This window comes from Falco rusticolus, chromosome 10 (assembly GCF_015220075.1).
Source record: "Falco rusticolus isolate bFalRus1 chromosome 10, bFalRus1.pri, whole genome shotgun sequence".
Taxonomy (NCBI): domain Eukaryota; kingdom Metazoa; phylum Chordata; class Aves; order Falconiformes; family Falconidae; genus Falco; species Falco rusticolus.
Genome location: NC_051196.1, coordinates 30,099,244 through 30,119,935, shown reverse-complemented (window position 1 = coordinate 30,119,935; position 20,692 = coordinate 30,099,244). Strand labels below are relative to the sequence as shown.

At 44.7% G+C, this 20,692-nt stretch overlaps 1 protein-coding gene across 1 annotated transcript; it reads right to left on the bottom strand.

Annotated features, from left to right (window-relative positions):
* Positions 1 to 490: 490 nt before the first annotated feature.
* LOC119155097 (plasmanylethanolamine desaturase-like) lies at positions 491 to 20,318 on the bottom strand. The gene is made up of 6 exons (XM_037403316.1): positions 20,043 to 20,318; positions 16,682 to 16,801; positions 5,395 to 5,486; positions 4,576 to 4,720; positions 3,731 to 3,943; positions 491 to 736 (listed from the first exon to the last, which is right to left on the bottom strand). The coding sequence occupies exons 1-6, from the start codon at positions 20,299 to 20,301 to the stop codon at positions 615 to 617; spliced, it is 951 nt and encodes a 316-aa protein (XP_037259213.1). The 5' UTR covers positions 20,302 to 20,318; the 3' UTR covers positions 491 to 614.
* Positions 20,319 to 20,692: the final 374 nt, after the last annotated feature.

Here is a 20,692-nt window from a genome sequence, read left to right as displayed (position 1 = left end):
AGACACTTGAGGATTCTTGGCCCACCGGTGGAGTGGGATTCTTGAAGTCTGTTCCACATGACATCAATTAGATTTTAACATAATAGCAAAAAGTTGTAAGTTTATCGATCAGTAAGTGCATTGAACAGTGATGACTTCATAGGCTTCCATTACTCTGATGCACTGTTTTCATGCAGTGTATTTGGACTCAAACACGAAGTGACAAACTGTTGTCACCATTCTCCCTATAGGTCTTAGGCAACAAGCTATTCTTGAAGTATTAAATAATGTTGATACAACACATGTTTACTATGCCACCATGTACCGACGGAGTGACTGTCCTGTCTTCTGGCTTACCTGATAGCCTTATGAGATACAGTGATGAAGTATTTTCTAAGATGTAAGCAGACATGGCTAAACAAAAAGGTGCTCAGTAAGCGTAATCATCTTCATTTCAAGTATTGTTTTAAGAATTAGTTCTTTTCAATACAGTCTGTGTTAGCACTTTTTAGTTTGTGCTTTAGAGTCTGTTATTCCTTTGCAGGTCTTGAATTTGGCTGATGGCTTTTTTTTTTTTTAAAAAAAAAAAAAAGAACATTGGCAACAAGTTAAGGATTGCGGAAGGCTGGCAAAAGTTATTTGATTTTTTGAGCCCATTTCATGTCATCTGCTCTTGGCTTCTCCCCAGTAACTGCTTGGATAATGTTCTCCAAACACCTCCAGAATCTTATCTTCTCTAATGGATAGTTCAGCCAACCTAAGTGATTGCAAAGAGAAAAAAAAAAAAGGATCAGTTTGTCATAGCATCCAAAGTTCAATGTCTGGCAATGTTTATTCAGTAACATTTTTTTAAACACAAGGTAAGTGTAAGGGGAGTTCAGAAGTGGACTACTCTATGACCATAGCAAAGCCACCAGAAAAGGGACCATCAAGTTGAATGACTTGTGTTAAAAGCAAGACATTTGTATTAGTAGCACCTTAGACTACTGAAATTTAAGCAATCAAACAAAAACCTCAACCCAACTATTTCAGCTATTTTTCCCTGATTAGTTTCCCCATCAAAGCTCGGCTGTTCCCTGTGTTTCTCGTTAGGTAGCACAGCAAGAAAGTAAACACATACAACACAGCTCTGAAATCTCAAATATATTATCAACATCACAACTTCCAGGAAAAAAAAAAAAAAAGTCAGGTCCCAAACAGGGGTCTTCACCACCACTAACTACGGCTCAAACTAAACAAAGTTTTTCCTTAAATAAAGCCTCAGGTTTTGATGGTTCTGACATCAGTCCAGGTAGTTAAATGTATTATGCTCCCCTAGGGTAAAATTAAAGTTTGCATAACTGATTGCTAATGAAGCCTGTGATGGGGAAATCTTCTTGTAATACCATGCTGCATTTAACATTAGCTGACATTGGATGCTTCCTGGATTAAAAGGGCAGCACACTCCCAAAGCTGTGCAGCTCTATCAGAGCCACTTCTGCTTCCTAGTAACCAGAAAGGCTGCAACACTGACATGGGACGGGCTTTTACCATTTTATATATAAAAGGCAATAAGTGCCATCATGTTCTGCATGCAACAAGAGTTTAACGCATCTTTCCTAGCCTACAGATTTAGGGTATTTTGAATACTTTGTAGAAGCATTGCAATGTACAGACTGTGAGGCTGGAACTTACACAGGCTTAAGAGGCCTCACTCTGAATTTGAAAGGGCTTTACGTCTCACTTTCAGAATATTAATTAGTACATTAACTTGATTTTCTGATACTAACCTAACTACATATAACTGACAGGAAACTGCACGAAGAGGTAATGAAGCCCTGTGAAATTGCCATCACATAGTAACTTTAGGACTCTGGTTTTATTAAATATTGTAAACTAGGAAAACCTAAAGAAATCAGCACCAGGAAATGTTATTTCCCTGTAGAAGTGTTCCTATGGCCAGGAAGAGAGAGATGTACACAGGGTTCTATTAGTTATCGCACTTACAGAAGGTGTTCTGTAAGCACAAATTATACTTTACTCCATATACATTTCCGGAAAAGGGAAAAAGGCTTAAGAAAACAACTGAAGGAGAGGCGGGAACAAAGAAGTTGTTACCACAATGGAAACAGTGAGCTAGCAGCAGCAGTTCACGTTAAAGAGCTAAAACGCAGCATAGCATGAGCAAGACTGGAACACAGGAAAGCTCTGCCAGGTGCAAGTGCCACCCTTACAACAGGGACAGCCATCAGGAGGAAGACAACTGTGTCTATTATGGGACAGAAATACTGAAGGGAAAGAACATTCAGGACATTCGCTGCTGAAAAATATGTTTAACACACAGGCACTGTTTTCAGCCACCTTGTGTAGCCGGACATGACCTTTCGCAGCACACCTGCAATCCTGCAGCTCCACTCAACTCACTGTACACTGATGCCCTTTAGGAAGTCAGCCCTTGCAATTCTCATGACCATTACCCCTCAAGGAATGGACAACTCCTTCCTGCTGTCTAAAAACGGCAGTCAGTCCGAAAGCTTTAACGCTGGGGATGCCAGAAAGCTCCGTTACCCGACACCTTCCCGGGCAATGATACAGTGGCAGGCACTTACGTACACAGGTCAGCTCTGAAACCAAGTATACTCTTTGGACTTGGCTATCAATTCTTAAATCAAGTCACTAACGAGTACTAGTCCTATTTTATGCAGTAAAGGCTGCTTGTAAATAGTGCATTGATTGCATATTTCCCTCCTCCTCCTCACTTCTACCCTAGAAGAATGAGAGTTACGGCTGCACAAACACTTTTCTTCACTGGAAAATCCAAGTATGCAAACTATGGTGCCGGCAGACTGGTATGAACACTTACAGAAATCATGGAGTGAACAGAAGCATGTGCTTTTTTTTGTTACTATTTAATGAGAAAAAAGCATGTAAGCATGTGCTTTTTTTAATATCATTTAATGAGAAAAAAAAGCATGTAGCCTAAGACTGTTAATAATGGTCAGGCTTAAACTTTCAGTACATATTAGGACTGAAAAAAACTCAGGATGGCAAGATCTTTGCCATCATCTGTCAAGTCAGGCTTCTTAACTGTACCATGTTTTTACACGACATTCTGGTCATGAGAACTAGATTTGTTTCTTGGCAGAGATTTCAAAACCAACAAACCGTTTGTCAAAGCCAATGACAGAATGAAGAACCAGAGTGGTCTATATCCAGCTGTCCGATTAACTTGATGACATATTCAGGATTATGCAGTGCTTGTGACTGAGTATACCTACCTGTACATGGGCATGAAATTGAATATAGATATAAAAGGAACCTAAAGGCAGTCTTCTGCAAGCCTGTCCAGTCCTCTGCCCCAAATCAGAATGAACAAGTGCTGAAAATCCAGAAGCCTTGCTTTAGAAATGAGCATTCAAGGCAAGCTGCACTTGCAGATTATATGCTCTTTCAAAGGAACAGCAGCTTTAAGACTTTAATGAACATAATCCATTACTTGCATGAGATTACCAAGATATCATACAATCGGATCTCAGTACCACTGACTACCTCATCAGGCTGCAAGTTACCATTTAGCCAATCCCATATCTTCCCCCCATATTTTTTATGCAGCAAAACCAACTACAGTTTTGCTAAGAGCTTGTGCAGCTAAGAGCACAGTTCACAACATCAATTTCTAGGTATTTAATAGGCCATCACTAAATTACATCTTGCCAGGTGAATCGCACTAGACTACTAAAGAGAGCATGCAGTATGAACCAGATGGCAGTACCAGTTGTAATGCAGAAGTATGTCTCGTGTGGAGACACATGATGGATCCTGTGATGCTTTCGTGGCAGGATAACATGCCAGTCCTGTAGAAATATGACCCAGCGTGGAAGACCAAAGTACGTGTGAGACCACTTGTGAATCTGGTTTGTCATGGTTATGAAGATGATAAGGGCAAAGACGTAACACTCCCAAGGACATGTTTCATATAATGCCTCTGCAAAACAAGATGTGTATCTTTAAATATCATTTATGAAAAGGTAAATTTCCACTAGGAAAATGATGTCTTGCCCAGGCAGAGCTGCCTGGCGCTGCAGGAACTAACAAAAGCCTCAATGAAGCCACTTTGGCAGAAATGTCACAAGAGCCAGTGAGCCATAAGCAATTCCAAAATGTCACAAGACAGGCTGGTAAGTGCCAGCAACTGTCAACTGGCCATAAACAGGAAGTTAAACTCTGAGTTTACCACCTATAGAATTAATCCTTTAATTCTCACACTTCTAGTTTGCAAATAAAGTACTTCTACGGAGAGGTGAAGCGCTTTTTACACACTTCAGAACAATGAGTTTCTCCATATGCACATAGTTTGATCCCTCTTATAAAGAGAATATTTACTGTAACTTTCAATGCTTCTTTGCAAGACTCTTCAGCCACAGATTCTCCATCGAGCTAGAGAACCTAGCTGCCCCTCCTTCAAAGTTTCCCTCCCTCCTCCCAGAAGCATCATGCTTCTAACAGCTATTACTTGTCATCTCACATTCTTGATTTCTCCTAGCTTCACACAGACAAATATTCATTTAAATATCAGCAAAAATGCTAAATCCACATAAGTCAGAAGTAAAAGCTTACCTGGGGAAAAAGAAACAAATTTGTACGCCATGTTTGCCAAGGGGACTAGCGTCATAAAGCAGTTGTCTCCGTTGGTCTCTATAAAATCATGTCTGGTAATTGCAGTGGGGTCAATGTGATGTTCTCTAAAGGGTCTGATGAAAGCCTGAAGAAAATTAATAAACATGACACCATGGCTGAATAACGTTGTTAAAAATATAAAAAGCCCCAAAAACCTTACACACAATCAAATCTGATGGCTGAGTTTAAGGGAGTTCCATAACACAAAGCATGTAAGCAGGATTCAAATCTAAATCTCCAGGCATCACCATTCTAACGCTACGACATTTACAATAGGGGCCCGTAGCACAGAGAACTGGAAAGATTTCTTACTGAAGCATCTTCATGTTTTACCAGACAGCTTTTGGAGAGTTTAGCCGCAGGAACAATTCTCTGCATCTTTGTTTATGGGCCCTTTGGAAGTTCTGCACTAGTCTAGCCAGGTTTTTACGCTTGTAGTGTCACAGGCCATTCCCACAGTACCTTGGGAAGGTCTGGGAACACTGGTATTGCAAAACCGTGTGCAAACCTTAAACAAGGCGATAAAATGGAACAGTGTCACCTTGCCCATATCACCTAGGCCACGTGCAAACATGGCACTTGACCAGCAGCATACCATGCCATGAAGGAAGGTTCTGGGGGTGGGGGAGCTGCTTACATTGGCAGGACTGCAAGAAAGGCACAGCTTATACAGACTGTCCAACACAGCTGAGAATACTGGAGGTGTTTCGGAAAAGTATCTCGGAACTTTTTTCAAGCTTAAGGATAAGAATCTCAAACCTTTCCAACTATGGGTAGCTCCACAGATCCCCAGGTATCTGCTCCCCAGTGAAATAATCCCGACAGAAAGTCAGCCGTAATGACTCCTGCAACTTGAATGAGAAGACAGACAGTTAGATATATACATCAGTAAGAATGGTTGTATTCACATTATTTACTTGTTTATCTACCTTTTACTTAGATATTTGCAACCACATGAATCTACCCAACCTAAATAAACATAAGATCAGTCAACTAGGAAAAAAAAAAACAAGACATCATTTGGACAGTTACGATCTTCATTAAATCTATAGCAAGATTTTGTGTTTAACCCACCACCTACAAAACAGCTGAACAAACCCTTACTAGTACTTTCCATACCACCAATTGTAAATTAGAACTGAATCACTTAGATCTGCCTAGCCTCTTCTCCAGTACTGTTTCACAGATTACTTAGCTATAAACTGTTAAAACAGTTCTAACAGGTAGTACTATCTGCAGACCCTTCCTCTTCTCCCCTGGTCTCTTATGCCTGTAAACAAGAAGCACTGAACTCCAATGACTACAGATAAGCACTAATTAAGAAGCCACTCCTGGGTACAGCGATACCGTTTACAAAATAAGACTGGAATATCAAACAACTTCAAGAGTGTGTCATCTGTAAAGCTATAGGCAAGGCCCCAGAAACCACGCTAACTATTCTCTGTAAGGGATACTGTATGTGCAATATTTGCATACCAAGTTAGATACATCGTTAAACAGAAGCTGTTGCAGTGAGTGTAAAGATCGTTCTAGCTGCCAACCGCAATAGCTTTAAAACTGCAGTCCAGTAAAGGTGATTTTCAGTTCTTGCACATAAAGCCCTGTTTTTGCCTTCGCATTCTGGGTAATCTATCTATCCAAGTTACTGGCTAATCGTGACGTTTAAAAGTAAGGACTTAAGAGATGTTAATTGATCAGAACAACTGTATACTTTCCAGTTACAGATCTGTCAGATGGTGTTTAACAGACACCTATCACTCTATACCTGCAGAAATCATCCAACTCCCAGGTTCCCAGTCCCTGGAGCAATGAAGTCTCCAACACAGTTTGAGACATCCTCCTGCATGACCTCTACTGTCAGGCTCTTCATGCTTTGGAGGAAGAAAGTTCAGAACATTGCCAAAGAAGTTTCCTTGTTTTTAACAGAGGGGCTGGAGGAATGCTGCATACAGCATAGCAACACGGCTACAGCAACACAGCAAAGAGCAAGATACGGCCTTGGGACCTCTGTGCTTGAAGCGGGGGCGGGATTTAGGACTGTGACACCCTGCCCTTTAAAGAACAGGGACACCAGAAGGTACCAGTTCAAGCCTGCGTATCTTGCTTTGAGCAGGTTTCAAGAGAGATCAACCAGGTCTGGATGGAATGTAGATGTGCTGAAGTATGAACCAGGATCCTTTTTCATCGCAATGCCATCCCTTCAGGTTATTAAAAATATCAGAAAGATCCTTCTGTTGTTAGTTCTTTCTGAGATCGACCACCCAGTGAATACATATACAAGCACACTTGGCGATTCTCTGCGGCGCCAGCGGTCAGGCTCTGCATGGGAAGGCAGCACACACTTCTTACCTACAAGGTCTGGTTAAAAGGATTCCGCAGAAGCACGACCCAGATTTCAAAACAGCTACCGCATACTGTGCAAATACGATATACCTGGGAACTGACAGCTTCTGATCTCAGTGCAAATCCCTCAAAGTCACACACAAAGTTCTTGCCAATTAAAGCACTACATACTGATCTTGCAGTCTACTGTTAAATGAGTTACAGCAATAGAAATACAAAGATGATGAGCTCAAAACATATGTTTCAATGCAGCTCAGTCAGCAGTTCCCTAGTCTCAATTTGGTGCTCAAAGCATAAGGCACAGTCACTTACTACTAGCACGTCTGGCAGTTCTCAGGGAAGCCTGCGAGTCCACACAAACCAGAGAAGTAGTTGCAGGGTCAGGTCAGAGTGACTGGAACAGCTCTTTAGTCCTCCCCACTGTTATTTACAATATCAGGTTGTTTACAGAAGCCACCCATTGTAACATAGCCTTTGAACAGGGAGCTGCAAAACCAGAGGTGATGAGGGAAGTTTATTTTTTGCTCTGCCTACCTCACCAACTCTTCTTCAGATGCCTGTGAAGCTAGAAGAATTCCTGGCTCTCTCCTCCCCTAGCCGGCATTTGTTTCTCCATGTGTCTGAAGACTTTTCCAAGCACAGCTTCCTGTTTATCGTACTGAGGCTTTTTGTGATGGGCAGGTACCCCCCGCCTGCTGAGATGTTAGGCAAGAAAATTCCAACTCACCGGTAACCCAAACCAAAAGTTAAAAATTGTTGGTATACTGGTTCCTCTTGCTTTGCCTCCAAGGCATCTTGTTACTCCTCCCTCTCTCACAGAAACTTAAAAAGCAATCTGAGATACGCCAGGAAACAAAACAACGAATGTGAGCCTTTTCCCATAAATCACACAACTTCTGTTTACCCTGGTTGTGATCTGGACTTTGCCTGACTTTCCTACTCCAGGATGCTTAGGTCAGCTGCCCTGACAGTCCAGTTTAATGAGGTTCTTGTAACATTAGCAGCATTGCTAAAGAGCAGGTAACTTTTAGAACATGAAAGAGGACAAGCTTGTTCTGTTACTAATCAAATGCTCTTCATCTTCAGGGCACAGCAGTTACCTACAGCTCGTGCAGCCCAGCATATCTGAGAGATGCCCCTCCTTGTGGCTACGTTTTGCTCAGCTGTTCCCTCACCTCTGCAGTCCTGCCCCTTGCCTTCAACTTTCAAGAAGTGAGAAGAAATAAAATCAGGGTTAGTATGGCATCTACTACCCCAAAAGGCTTGCTTTTCATACTATAAATCCGTCCTGACTGCCGAATCCTTTGGCTCAAACAAATACAGCAGGAGACGCTTCACCTTCTACGTATTACCTTATTGTACTGAAAATAGCTTGCCTTTTTTTTTTATAAATAGTAAATTCTGTACACTTCCTTTTGTTTCAGACCACAGATGTAAGCTGCAGTGAGACATGAAGCACAATAGCTCTTAGATCTGCACCTAGCAGCTGAAAGAGCAAACAGTCTTGATTCAGGGGGAAGATATCCAAACAACACTTCACTTTACAACAACTAAAATACCATTCTTGCTGAGGTAATCACCCTATTAACCCGCATCGCCTCCAGCACACTGCATTATCAGAGCCTGAAATAACAGCAGGAAGAACAACAAAAACAGAGGAGAAATACTGACAGCTCAATAGGTATTTCGCATCTATTTTTGATGTCAGCTGGTAGAAAGCCAAGAGGAAAGAATGAAGGATGCCTGAAGCAGTGCATTATACTAAGGCAATCTGAAAAAACCTAACTACCAGTAATCTTATTTCAGCCGTATTGCAGAACGGCTTGCTCGCTCCTCAGCAGTTGCATATGACAAGTTGTAATAAAAGAGCAAAAACTGTACCAAAGGTTATGCATGACTAGCAACCTAACACTTTGTTTGCATCCCTTCTCCAGACTCACGAGGCACATCAGACAGCAGCGATTTGCACTCAATATTCTCATATACCCGGCACTGTCTTTAGTTCAAATGGAAAAACCAAAACAGGTGTTCAGCCGCTTCTCTAAGTTGGTACATGATCTTGATGCTCTGTCGTCAAGATTGGGAGAGCGAGGCAAGATTGACAGCCCTGAACATGAATTAAGATTTAACCATATATTCAGAAAAAGCAGGATATCCAGTGTGTGTATACATACACGAACTACAAACAGTGGATTCACACACTCATTAAAGGCAAGATCAGTAAAGCATTAGAGATACAGCTCTGTGCACACTAGTTTTACTCCAGCCTGCCAAGCGGTGGGATGGCGGATCAGCCGTCTATGGCTTTTATCTGAACAGGAGGCAAGTACTCAGCACACACAGGAGGAGGGGAAGAAGGCGTTGCAGTTAAGCAGCTAGCTGCAGAACTTGCTCAGAACACCAGGATGTCTTTGTTTTGGAAGCAGACTGCTGAATCAGGAGGAAAAAAAAAAAAAAAAAAAGAAGCCTAGCACACAGGGAGACCAAAGGCATAGAAATGAACTTCAGCCAGCAGCAGATGTTTTAACATAAGCGAACACACGACTGACACACCTTAGCCAGAATGGCTGTTCTTCTCCAGCCACCTGTACTTGTCACCCTTTGCACAGGCATGCCTACAGGCACAGCAGCACTGTCAGGACACCACTGAGGAACTGGGTGCCCCTTGTCCAAGTCAGGGGACACACTGGAGCATGACTGCTGGCACTCAGACAGCCAAGTCACCCGCTGGGCAGTGGACCACAGAGCTGGAAGTGCAACTGGCCCAAACATATATTTGACATAAGATGGCTTTGCTCCTGCTTGTGCTCTGTTCAGAAACCAGATAACATGTTTGCATCACAGAAACCCCCCCGTTCCTCTTCTTGCTTAAGTACCACAGATTATAACTTGCAACCTTAACGGGTGGTATGTGATTTGCTCACAAGAGAAGCCCTCCCCTGCACCCCGGCTGCTCCCGGGCACGAGCAGGAAGCCAAATGGGAGTGGGACATTCGGGATACAAGGTGCTCAAGAGCTAAAACTATTTTGCATGTTTGCAACAAAAAGCTGTACTTCACCAAAATTTTATAGACACAAGTGTAAAACCTGGGCTTTGCATAGATACAATTCTGAAATTGTAAGCCAGAAGCCTTACAGTAGAGTATTTAAAGTTTCATATTTATTGTAAAAATTCAGTTAGAGCCTCAGGAGAGGAAAAAACCAGTATAAGATGTTACTGAATAACTTGACGCTATTGTGTACCATCATTGATAAGTACAGTCATTTTTAATCAGTGACTGTACGAACTAGTTGAATGTTACAGCACTAACGAGTCAGGGGAGTGGCTAACTCCACAACAGAAAAAATTGTTTTCTAAAAATCACCATGCTCAAGTAACAGTTGTTTGTTATCTATACACTTACAAAAATAAAACACCTTAGTCATCTGCATTCCACATTTAGTGGCTTTCAGTACAGAGAAGGCCAGGGTCTGATACTACGGCAAGTTACAAGATTAAGAAAATAATCTCTGAACATTTCAACAAGTTTAAAGTGTAGCAGCTCAAAAGGAAAAAAAGGAAGAGTTAATCATTTTGGCTATTTAAAGCTTGAGAAACATTCAGTCAGAACTAGACTTAACAGTGCAAGTAAGCAGGGAACACAGGTGGTCGATGAAATAAAAGGAGACCTGGATATATATGTATTATATATATTAGTTATATTACATTGTAACTGGCTTTTCAAACGAGCCACGTCTATAATACACGCACTTCGGATACGGGGCAAGTCTATTCCAAGTCACACAAGCTTATTTCGCAAGACTGGCACACTGCTCCTATAGCGGGCACCTCTTCTTCCCCCGTACACTCCAGTTACTCCCCGCTATGGGAAAGCCGTATAATCCACTGCCAGCAATGCCGCCTCTACACAGGGCACAGCCCTCGCCTCACCGCCCACTGGAACAACCCGAACGCCAGCCTCAGGGCAGCAGCCACGCAGCTTGCGACACCGCCAGAAGCTACCAGCAAAGGGAGGCACCCGAGGAATCAGGGTACTGTCTCTCCTGGAGCTGAACGGCGGCAGACCCTAAAGCAAACAGCCATCTAACAAAAGCATAACTTGGCCAAGAATCACTACCCAATAAATTTAACGCTAGGAACCACCAAATTTTATTTTCACATCTTTATTCTTAGTCTATTGGCACAAAGCAAGCTACTCCTACTATTTCTTCATCTGATGGAGAGCTTGCGAAGCACCCATCACATTTAAATGACAATCCTGGCAACTTTACCTAGGCCTCAGGTTCTCAACGAAAAGTATCATTGTATGTACTTCTTTCCCTGCATTACTGGAAAAAGCAATTAAGCCATCCCAGAAGAAAGTGATTAAAGGAATAGAGAACAATGGATACTATATGAAAACTAAGAGCAAATTTTCCCTCACCAAGAAAATCCAATCCGTTGGTCGGTATGGCTGACCAAACTAACCCTCTGGCTCCATCCACTCGCAGCACTCCCCGGCCAGCTCCGCTCCCAGGCGCCGTGGGCAGCTCCAGGCACGCAGGCTGGCACCCAGAGGACACCCAACACCTGAACACTTGCCTGGTGCTGGACAACATCACCCATAACGCTGGCTTTGTTCCAGGCCTGCACTCCCACTGAAGACTATCACTGTGTCACCACGCTGTAACCCACTCCATCGGGACAACACTCCAATATGTGTTGGTGTTTTGAAGTGCAAGAGGCCCTGTTCCAAGTGAATCAGGGCCACTGAGACCTATAGTTCTTAAATCCTCAAGCCAAAGTCCCCTGCAACTTTAAGAGAGCCCCTGGCGACTTGGCAAGCACACAGAGCTTTCTTTGTCCCGGTCCCCACCGCTGCCATAAAGAGCAATAGCACGTCCACTGTGCACACAAGTGGGACAGCACAGATGGGGCCGCGGCCCCAGCCTCCCTCCGCTGCCAGGGCAAGCGCTCTCGGGCAGGGAGAAGGGCTCATCTCTCCCCCCACCAGGGTATGGCCTTCATCCACCCTGCCTGAGAACAGCTGCTAGCCCACTTGAGAAGTTCATCATCTAATCCAAGATATGTGAAGAACAGATAACAGGGTCAACATCACCTGCCCGAGTGCATGCCAGCAGCTGTACTCCGTAATTCCACTTGCAAGACCCACAGCCTCCAGGATCCTCTGGCACTGGAAAGGCCCAGAGCTCCTAAGGTAACACACAGAGCTTCTACAAAATGGATCATCAAAGGAAGATCTAATACAAAATGCATTTGTGCAATCAATGCAGAGCACAACAAAATGTAGAATCAAAGTTCTGCCTATTTAAACACTTGTGGAGTCTCGGTCTTTAAGAGATGATACAGCTTAGGATGGAAAACAAAGTTACCTAAAGCTGTGAAGGTGGTAACTACTTCAGGCAAGGTGAGACAGCAGGTGACAGACAGATTAGCTTATTTGCACCAACAGTGGTTCAAACAGGATAATTTTCCTTTGTTAACTGATGTTTCCTAGTGTAATTCAAGGACCATTTAATTCAAAATTTCAAGTGGAAATTCATTGTAACACACAAAGTAAATCCATAGCAAAGTGACATTGTTACAGTTCTGTTTCTTGCTGTATGGCAGCAGGACTTGGAAGCAGCTGATCCGCATGCACAGCAGCTCCATTTCATAAAACATGGATGGTCTCTAGAGTGCTTTTACTCCAGTGTGTGCCAGAGCTTTTATATGTATTACACATTCATCACTTGGCTCTGCAATGCAGCTAACGAAGTGCAGCTCCACAGAGCTACTCAAGCTTGAAACAAAAAGGTTTGGGGCCTTGATCAGAACAAGTTTCTATTTTGAAAGGGAATTAAGTGATTTCTTTCTGCACACTCTCTCTGGCTAACCCACCACATAACAAATGCAATAATGAAAACCTACCTCACACTAGTTTAAAAAAAATTAGTTCCCCATCTCTCAGTTCAGCAACTATTAATTGTATCTTCTGTTGTGTCACAAGGTGTTTCTAAAGATATCTGCCCTACCTACCTAAGGCAGTTCTTAGGAATATAAATGGGTTACAAACTTTTTTAAGACGGCAATAAACAGTATCTATTAAGAACAAATGTGGCTGCAGACGAAAGTCAAACGTCAGAAACAAGTTAACAAATTTGGAAAAAAAAAGGCTTTAAAACCCTTTGCGAAGGCATGAGGGAGGGAGGGAAAGAATGTAAATCAGAATCCAGGGTGTAACTTGCCAAATTTATCTAGATGCTATTAACATACCACCTGTACATACAACTCATGTAAATTGAAAATGCTGGATGACACAAACTCACCTGAAGGTCTAAGAGCTTTCAAGCCTTGTGTTACATATTTTGGTGAGGCTTTTCTGCTTATCAGTACTTAACAAGTAATACCCGTGCCAGCCTCGGCACTACTGGCTGTCTATTAGTGGCACAGGCCGCTCAGGTCCTGCAGTCCTGCTGGGACAATATCCTGCTGCAGTGGGACAGTTCAGCTGCAGCTGAAAAAATGTAAGTATTAAATCTCCATCACACCCAGCCTTCCTAACCATGGCTGCCCTGGAGCTAACCACGTGCACGTGTGCGTGCAAATTCAAATACCAATTCAAGTCTACACAATTGTCAGCTTGCACAAAGAGGAAAATTTTCATAGTTCCTTAGCAGCTGAAGATATTCAGAACAGGGCATGACTCGATTTAACACAAACAACAAAATTAATCCAACCTCCACCCACTCTCTCCTATCTTTTTTTCCTCTGACAGTGAATAGGGGAAGTGAATTGTCTCATCTCTGCTAAACCAGCCTGGAAGACAAGAGACTCATGACTCTTCCTTTCCGGTAAGATGATCTTTAGTCAGCAGAAAGCAACGCAGTTCAAAAGCTCTTCTCACACAACGACATAAAGTTCTTGCCTCACAGTTGTTAGTGCCCGCAGGTGATTCAGCACAGCAAATGACAGCATGCCACGTGAGTTCGTTCCTTAGCAGGCTGCCTGCTCACATCACACAAGGAAGTGCTTTCAGACTGCCAGTCAGAGGAGGATCAGATCTTTGTTGCAAGAATTTCTAGAGATTAAGATATTTACAGTACTACCCATGTTACAATTGTGTGCCTTTAAAGGCATGAAAAAAAGAAGCTATAACACAGCCTTTAATTATAGATACAGGATTTAGGCTAGGTGAAGTGATGCAGATCATTCAAACTACTCCCCATTTCTCAAAAAAAGAAAAAAAATATTTATACAGGGGGTCCCAACAACACACCTTAATGAACAGGTCTGTGCAGCAGATCAGATCCAGCCTGCTGGATCACTGATCACTTTCAGATTTCCAAATACCTAATGTAAAATTGATCTAGCGCTATGTTTTTATTAGCAGAATGTTTATTTTGTGATCTCAACTCAAAAGGTCAATATTCCAAACGAAGCTTCAGGAAAGCTCTTGGTGGGAACACCTCTGACCATGTCTGTGACTCAGTATTCCCTATCTTTCCTCGATACCACATGCAGTACAATGGGTATCAGGACATCTACAGAGATGAGTTTCACAAGACTTAAAATCTATTCATCAATGAATTATACACATCATTCACATCCACCTGGTGAAATAACATATTGACAGAAGACAGCAAAACAAGATAGTGTGCAGCACTTACTATTTTATTGCACTCATTCTTGTACACACTATTAGTTATCTCCACACTACTTTATTTACACAGAATCCAGATTCTGCTACTTTAATCATTCACTACTACTTAAATAACATTATCAGTGAATTGGCTGCTTTATCAGTTAAGCTGGTAACCAGGATATCAGAGAATGCGAACTTTTATCAGTATTAACTTTGATATGAAAACCAGTTGCAAACAGATTGCATTACAGATTAACCATCATCACTGATTCTCTTGTCTACCTCCGTCCTCATCATCACAGAGCAGTTCTCATGCCATATTCTTCTCCATTCCTCTCAACACCTCTACCTCATCAGCTGACAGTAAGCATAACTAAGTTAGCCTAAGTGAACTGGTACGATTCATAGCAGAACACTGCTGCTCCATAGCCCCAAAGCCAATAACCTTTAAACAGGCATCAGGAATTACCACTTCTCAGCTGTGCTGAAGATTCATAGCAGCCATCATATATCACTGTTTGAATCTGTTGTTGGTTTTTTGGGGGGTTTGTTGTGTTTTTTTACAAAATCATTCACAACATATAACAGTGATTATGAACAAGTATCATTCTCTTTTAAAACAAGCAAGACCTCACCAGGTTTATACAAAAAGTTGTTATAAAGCACAGAACTGTAGCTAGGCCTTATGGCATCCTAATAAATGACACCATTTGCTCTCCTTTCAGTTAACAAGGCAACTCACATAAAAACACGTAAACATTTATACACACTCAACACAAGAAGTTAATACTGCATTTGGTATACACCGCAGGTACAGCAGCAGACTGGTGAAATGCCTAGTTATTCTCTTCCCTCCCTTATCCCATATTGGAAGTTTAACTGAAAGTTGCGGAAGGTATGCATGGCAGAGCTGACTTTTGATTTCTAAACTGAACCCTCTTTCCTTTCCCCACGTCCCCTCCCGTACATACGTGACCATGCAACTACCAGTACCGTTTGCTGCCCAACTAATGCCAACGGGCTGTGCCAGGCACAGATGACCGCTTGCTTCAGCTCAGCCTGCTCCACTGCCCTCTCTCCTGCCTGTTCTCAGGAAAGTTTCTGCATAACAGCAATTAGGTCCTACCTGAATAACAAAAAGCTCAGGTAAACACTGATACTTTTTCTTTTGATTGTTAAGCAACTTTCAGGTTGTATGCAGGTTTAGGCTTTGAATGATCCAATGAATGTTGAGGAGGCCCTTTTCACACCCTGCTTATTCCGAGACAATTTTTTTTCCTTTAACTAATTCCACGCAACTCCCAATTCTACCAGTAAAGCTGTACAGCACCAAGCAAGAATCCTCTACTTGTTCTTCCTCTCCTTCACTGAAAAGGTGAAATCACCAACCCACACTGCATCTAGACCCATTAGCTCTGTACTGCCAAGGTCCAGCCAACTTAATCTAAGGCAAAGATATGAGTCTTGAGACCAATTGCTTATGCTTCAAATCAAAGTAATTACAGACCAAAAGTCACATTTATTACCACAGGAAAGCTGCAACTTTTCTTATATTGCTGGGAAAAAAAGTCATCATTCAGGATCAAGGCCATACTTTGCATCCTGACATGAAAGCATAATACTCCAAAAATACTTGCTTTTAGTTATCAATCCCCAGAAATCAAGCCAGTCTGATGCCCGAAGAACCTTTTATAAGATTTCTATTGGGCTTTTGCTTCCTGAAAAGTTCTTGTAAATATTTTTGGTTATCAATGTATTTTGTTTCCAATTGTGACAGTCTTGACAGCTGTTTCCCCTTCTTGATAGTCTTTACACTTGCAATGCCTAGGTAAGAACACCAAACTTAAAACAGCTCTGCTATAAACCTCACCTTTGAGATACTGAGAAGCCACTAAAATGAAAGACAGAAAGCAGTAACAATTTTTGCCAATGGTCTCGGTTTCAGAGGCACAACAATTGCACAGGCACAAACACCCCTCTCCCTTTCCAACAGTAAGTCAAGCCTAGAAGATCATACATTTGTTTCCAGCATTACAACAGTCTCGCCTTGTTCACAGCAGTGAACCGTTCCTACTTACATATCCCCACAATAACAGAGGGCGTGTGTTCCAGTCGCAAGTAGAAGAGAAGATTGTAAAAATTGAAACAGATCAGAGAGAAGCACAAGATGACAGAGATCCATTCTTGTAGTCTCTTTCCTGTTGGAAAAAAAAAAAAAGGAAAAAAAGCATGTCTAACATTTATCTAAGAGGACATTTTGAAGTCTGAAATAATACAGACTGCTCTACTGCCTGGATGACTCACTCCACTTGTCTGACAGGGAACTGAAACTTACGTGTCCATGGGAGGTGTGCATTTTCTGTTAAATGACATGCCTCTTCCCTGAGCCACTACCAGCCCCTTCCCTCCACCCTTGCCCGAATAACGAGGACAAACCAGACATCATCTCACATTGTCCTAGTTTCCTTTTCCCTGTGGTTGCTGGCATAACATGTTGCTACTTTTTCCAAATTTGCATTTCATTCAATATTCAGCGTTGCTGGTATGGCTGAATCTGGGAACAAATTTCTGGCCTCCGATGCCCCGCAGTTAAATCACCTTATGATCTGTAATATTTAAAGCCTCAGAGCTTGTAAATAAAGCTGTAGTACTAACAGGAAAAAGCATCATCCTGTTATTTTGGCAGCCCTAGAATCGCTTTCCTAACATTGCAGTATACTATTTAAGCTTGCTTACTTAACTTCTGCAGTCTCCTCTTTGCCTTCCTGCCCCCAGGCAGAAGGCTACGACCTCTCAGCCATTCAGAGACATGAGAAAGAATAAGGAAAGAGAAAGAACTGGCACAAATTCTCTCTTGTACCTCACTGTACTACTTCGTACCTCTACAAAACCCTCATTTATTGCTTAAAAAAGAGAACAGACACAACACAGGATAGTAACACTTTGAATATTCGGATTAGCAGCAGAAAGCCTCTGGCTGTCAATCACTGCTAGATCCTCACAAGGCACTGATGCTGAGAGCAAGGGAACGCTCGGAGCGAGGCCCGTATAGATTAAGGTATCAGAAACAGACCTTTAATGCCTAAATCCAAGAAGGAGATCAGAGCGTCACCTTGGCTCAGAAGGGCCCTGGCTGTAGTTAGCTCTTAACACACTCAGAGGCAGACAGGTCAGTCTTCACCTATTTTAGGGGGCCAGTCTGCCCAGGGCTTCCTGGAGCAGTTTAGCCCTGCAGCCCATTCCCCACTCCCTCCTGCAGCCTAATACACTTTGCACCACCTGAGTTTGAGGCAAAGCAACTTGCAGGGGAATAATCAGTAAGGACGACACACGAGGTGCACATCCTCTCACAGCAGCAGAGGCATGCTCAGCTGTCTGGCGTGTGTTCAGGACAGGAGCTTCTTTCCTACTCCTCCTCTATGCTGACCTACTGCCTGATCAAATTTCTCCTCCTAAATGCTAAATCAAGTCCTCCTTCTCAACAACACCATACAATGGAAAGGAAACTACGAACAAAAAAGGAGGATCAGTATTATCTCCAATGTGCCTACAATGCAGTATTTTAAAGAAGTGTGAAGAAATACTTTTACAGGCCAGAGTTTGGTTCAAGAAAGACCACGAGTATATAAGTTAACATCCTCTGCAGTAGCAGAGGAGAGAATCCTAGAATTAAATTAAGACACAAGAATGAGCGTATTTCAAGACAGCATCAGGTCACAATGTGGGAGATTCTATAAAGAGATCCCTGGAGTAATGAAAGTAAGAGTTAATTAACACTCACTTTCTGGATAAGAAAACCACACCCTGATTAGAGGTGCTCAGTGGGTAGATCCTCACAGAACAATTAGCTGACTGCAGGGAAACACCAGGCTCCTTTCTAGCCAGTCCCATGAGTTCAGTTTATGCAAAACCTGCTGTACTCTAAACACAGGGATCCCAAGATGACTGTCTGGAGATACCACGAGTCCAGAAACGCAGCCCTAGTGCTGGACAGACTGGGAAGGCAAATCAGTCGAAGGAGTGGAGGCAACACCAGCAATGTGTGTTTAAAGAGCACTCAAATTTGTAAGTATGTCCTGCATGAAGGAATAAGGTGCCTAAGCCACAAAGTATATGCTTAAGGAAGTGACGGAAACACTCCTTAGTCATATTCACTCTGCACAATTATACGTAATCTGTGTTCTTAAAAATTCAGTAGCTCAACATCATGTGTTTCCACCCTAACACATTCTGGCATTGTTTGTGTAAGTTATTTATGTAATGCCAGAGACAAGTTACACACCTAATGTATCATCACAGCTTACTGCTGATAGACATCACTCTACATGTATGACTTCACAGACTTCCCAGGTACTTCTGCCTACAGCTACAGATAAGGGTAGCAAGTTCTTTGGGGAGGAAAACCCTTTCCTTATGAGCAACAGCAGAGTGCAACAGTGAAATTAGAGATTGCTTTTGTGTGAAGCACAGGAATCAGTCACTGCCTGGATCAGGACTGCATACTCAGCCCAGCTGACAGACGTCACAACACCATCTTCACTCAAGGAATGAAAGTGGTGACCAACACAAGCTGAAACGGACAGGCTTGCCCTGAAGAGTCTAGAAGGCTGAAAAACTAATGAATGCCTTTGCTTTCTTATCGTTACTTGGCTCTGCACGAGTAAGGACACCTGCCTTTCCAGTTACTGCCTTGAACATGCAAGCTCAGCCTCCCAGCTGACCTGCTGTGAGCTGCAAGCTGCTGGAAACACACCTTCCCTTTCCTAGCACTTCACCTGCGAATGAATGGCAGGAATAGCAAGAACACCTAGCACGGCTCAAAGCAAATCAGGTCATTTATTGTGAGGAGTTTGCAGTTATTTCTGTAGCATAGTCGAAGAGCTGCTGTCAATTTATTGACCTCTAACAAACAGCAAGCCTTGGGAAGACAAGACCAAAGTAGAACTCAAGGAGCCAGGACCCATCTCTCTGCCCCTTGGGCTGCCAGGCCGGTGTCTCGGAGCAGCTCACCGAGCACATGCTCTGAAGCGAAACTTGTCACCTCGAGCAGCAGCCGAGGGCGGGCTGTCTTTCTCTTCGCTGGTTTTGCGGGGAAGAGCAAAGCTGCGGGCGCCTCCCGGCCTGCAGACCCGCACCCCGCGGCACGGCCCGCCCCAGCCCCGCCTGCGCCGGCCCCGCGCCCCACGGGGCACCCCCCGCCACAGCCCCGGGCCCGCCGGGGCCCAGCCCGCTTCCCGTGGCACTCCCAAGCCGCGCCGCCTCAGGGCGGCCGGGCAGGCGGGGAGGGAAGGGGGAAGGACCCCCCCCCCCCCCGCCGAGGGAGCCCCCGGCCCCTGAGCGGCGCCAGCCCCCGCCCGAGGCACCGGGCCCCCGAGGTACCCCCCGCCCCCTCGAGCGGCGTCAGCCCCCGGCCCCCCGAGGAGGCCCCGCCGCCCTCACCTGGGGAGTAGAGCTCGGCCAGCTCGCGGGCCCCGGCGTGCTGAGCGCCCCACCGCCGGCTGCCGCCCTCGGGCTCTTCCGCGGCCTCCGCCTGCGGCCCCGCCGCCTCCGGCCGGTGCGGGCCGCTCTCGGCGCCGCCGCTCGCCATGGCCCGGCCCCGCGGCGGCTGCCCCTCCTCGAGGCCGGCGGGCGGCGGCGGCGAGCGGCGCCCAGGCCCCGGCGAGGCGCCCGGCGCCAGCACTGCTGCCCGCGGCAGCATCGGGAAATGGGGCCGCGCCGGGGCGCTGCGGCGGACAGGGGGGGGCTGGGGCGGCTAGCCACGCCCCGAACCGCCTCCCGCCTATCGCCGGCGCCGCCGCGCTGCTGCCGGGCCAATGGGCAGCGCCGCCCGGCGCGGAGGAGCCAATGGCGCGGAGGCAGGGTCGGCCGCGCGTCTGGAGGCGCCCCGCCCCGCCGGCCGCAGCTGGCGGCGGGACCGGGCGGTGGCCGGGCCGTGGCGGGGCCGGGCCGGCCCGGGCCATGCTGGGGCCGTGGCGGTGTTGTGCCGTGGCGGGCCAGGCCGGGCGGTGGCGGGGCCGTGCGGTGCCATGCTGGAGCCGTGGCGAGGTGGTGCCGTGCTGGGCCAGGCCGTGCCGTGCCGTGCCCGTGGC

Excerpts from the sequence above, each read along its gene's own strand:
- LOC119155097 (XM_037403316.1), bottom strand. The coding sequence starts at position 20,301 with ATGCTGCCGCGGGCAGCAGTGCTGGCGCCGGGCGCCTCGCCGGGGCCT. Across the intron at positions 3,944-4,575 it reads ATTTGTTTCTTTTTCCCCAG|AGGCATTATATGAAACATGT; the intron begins GTAAGCTTTTAC and ends CTTGTTTTGCAG. Across the intron at positions 737-3,730 it reads ATACTTCTGCATTACAACTG|GTTGGCTGAACTATCCATTA; the intron begins GTACTGCCATCT and ends GCAATCACTTAG.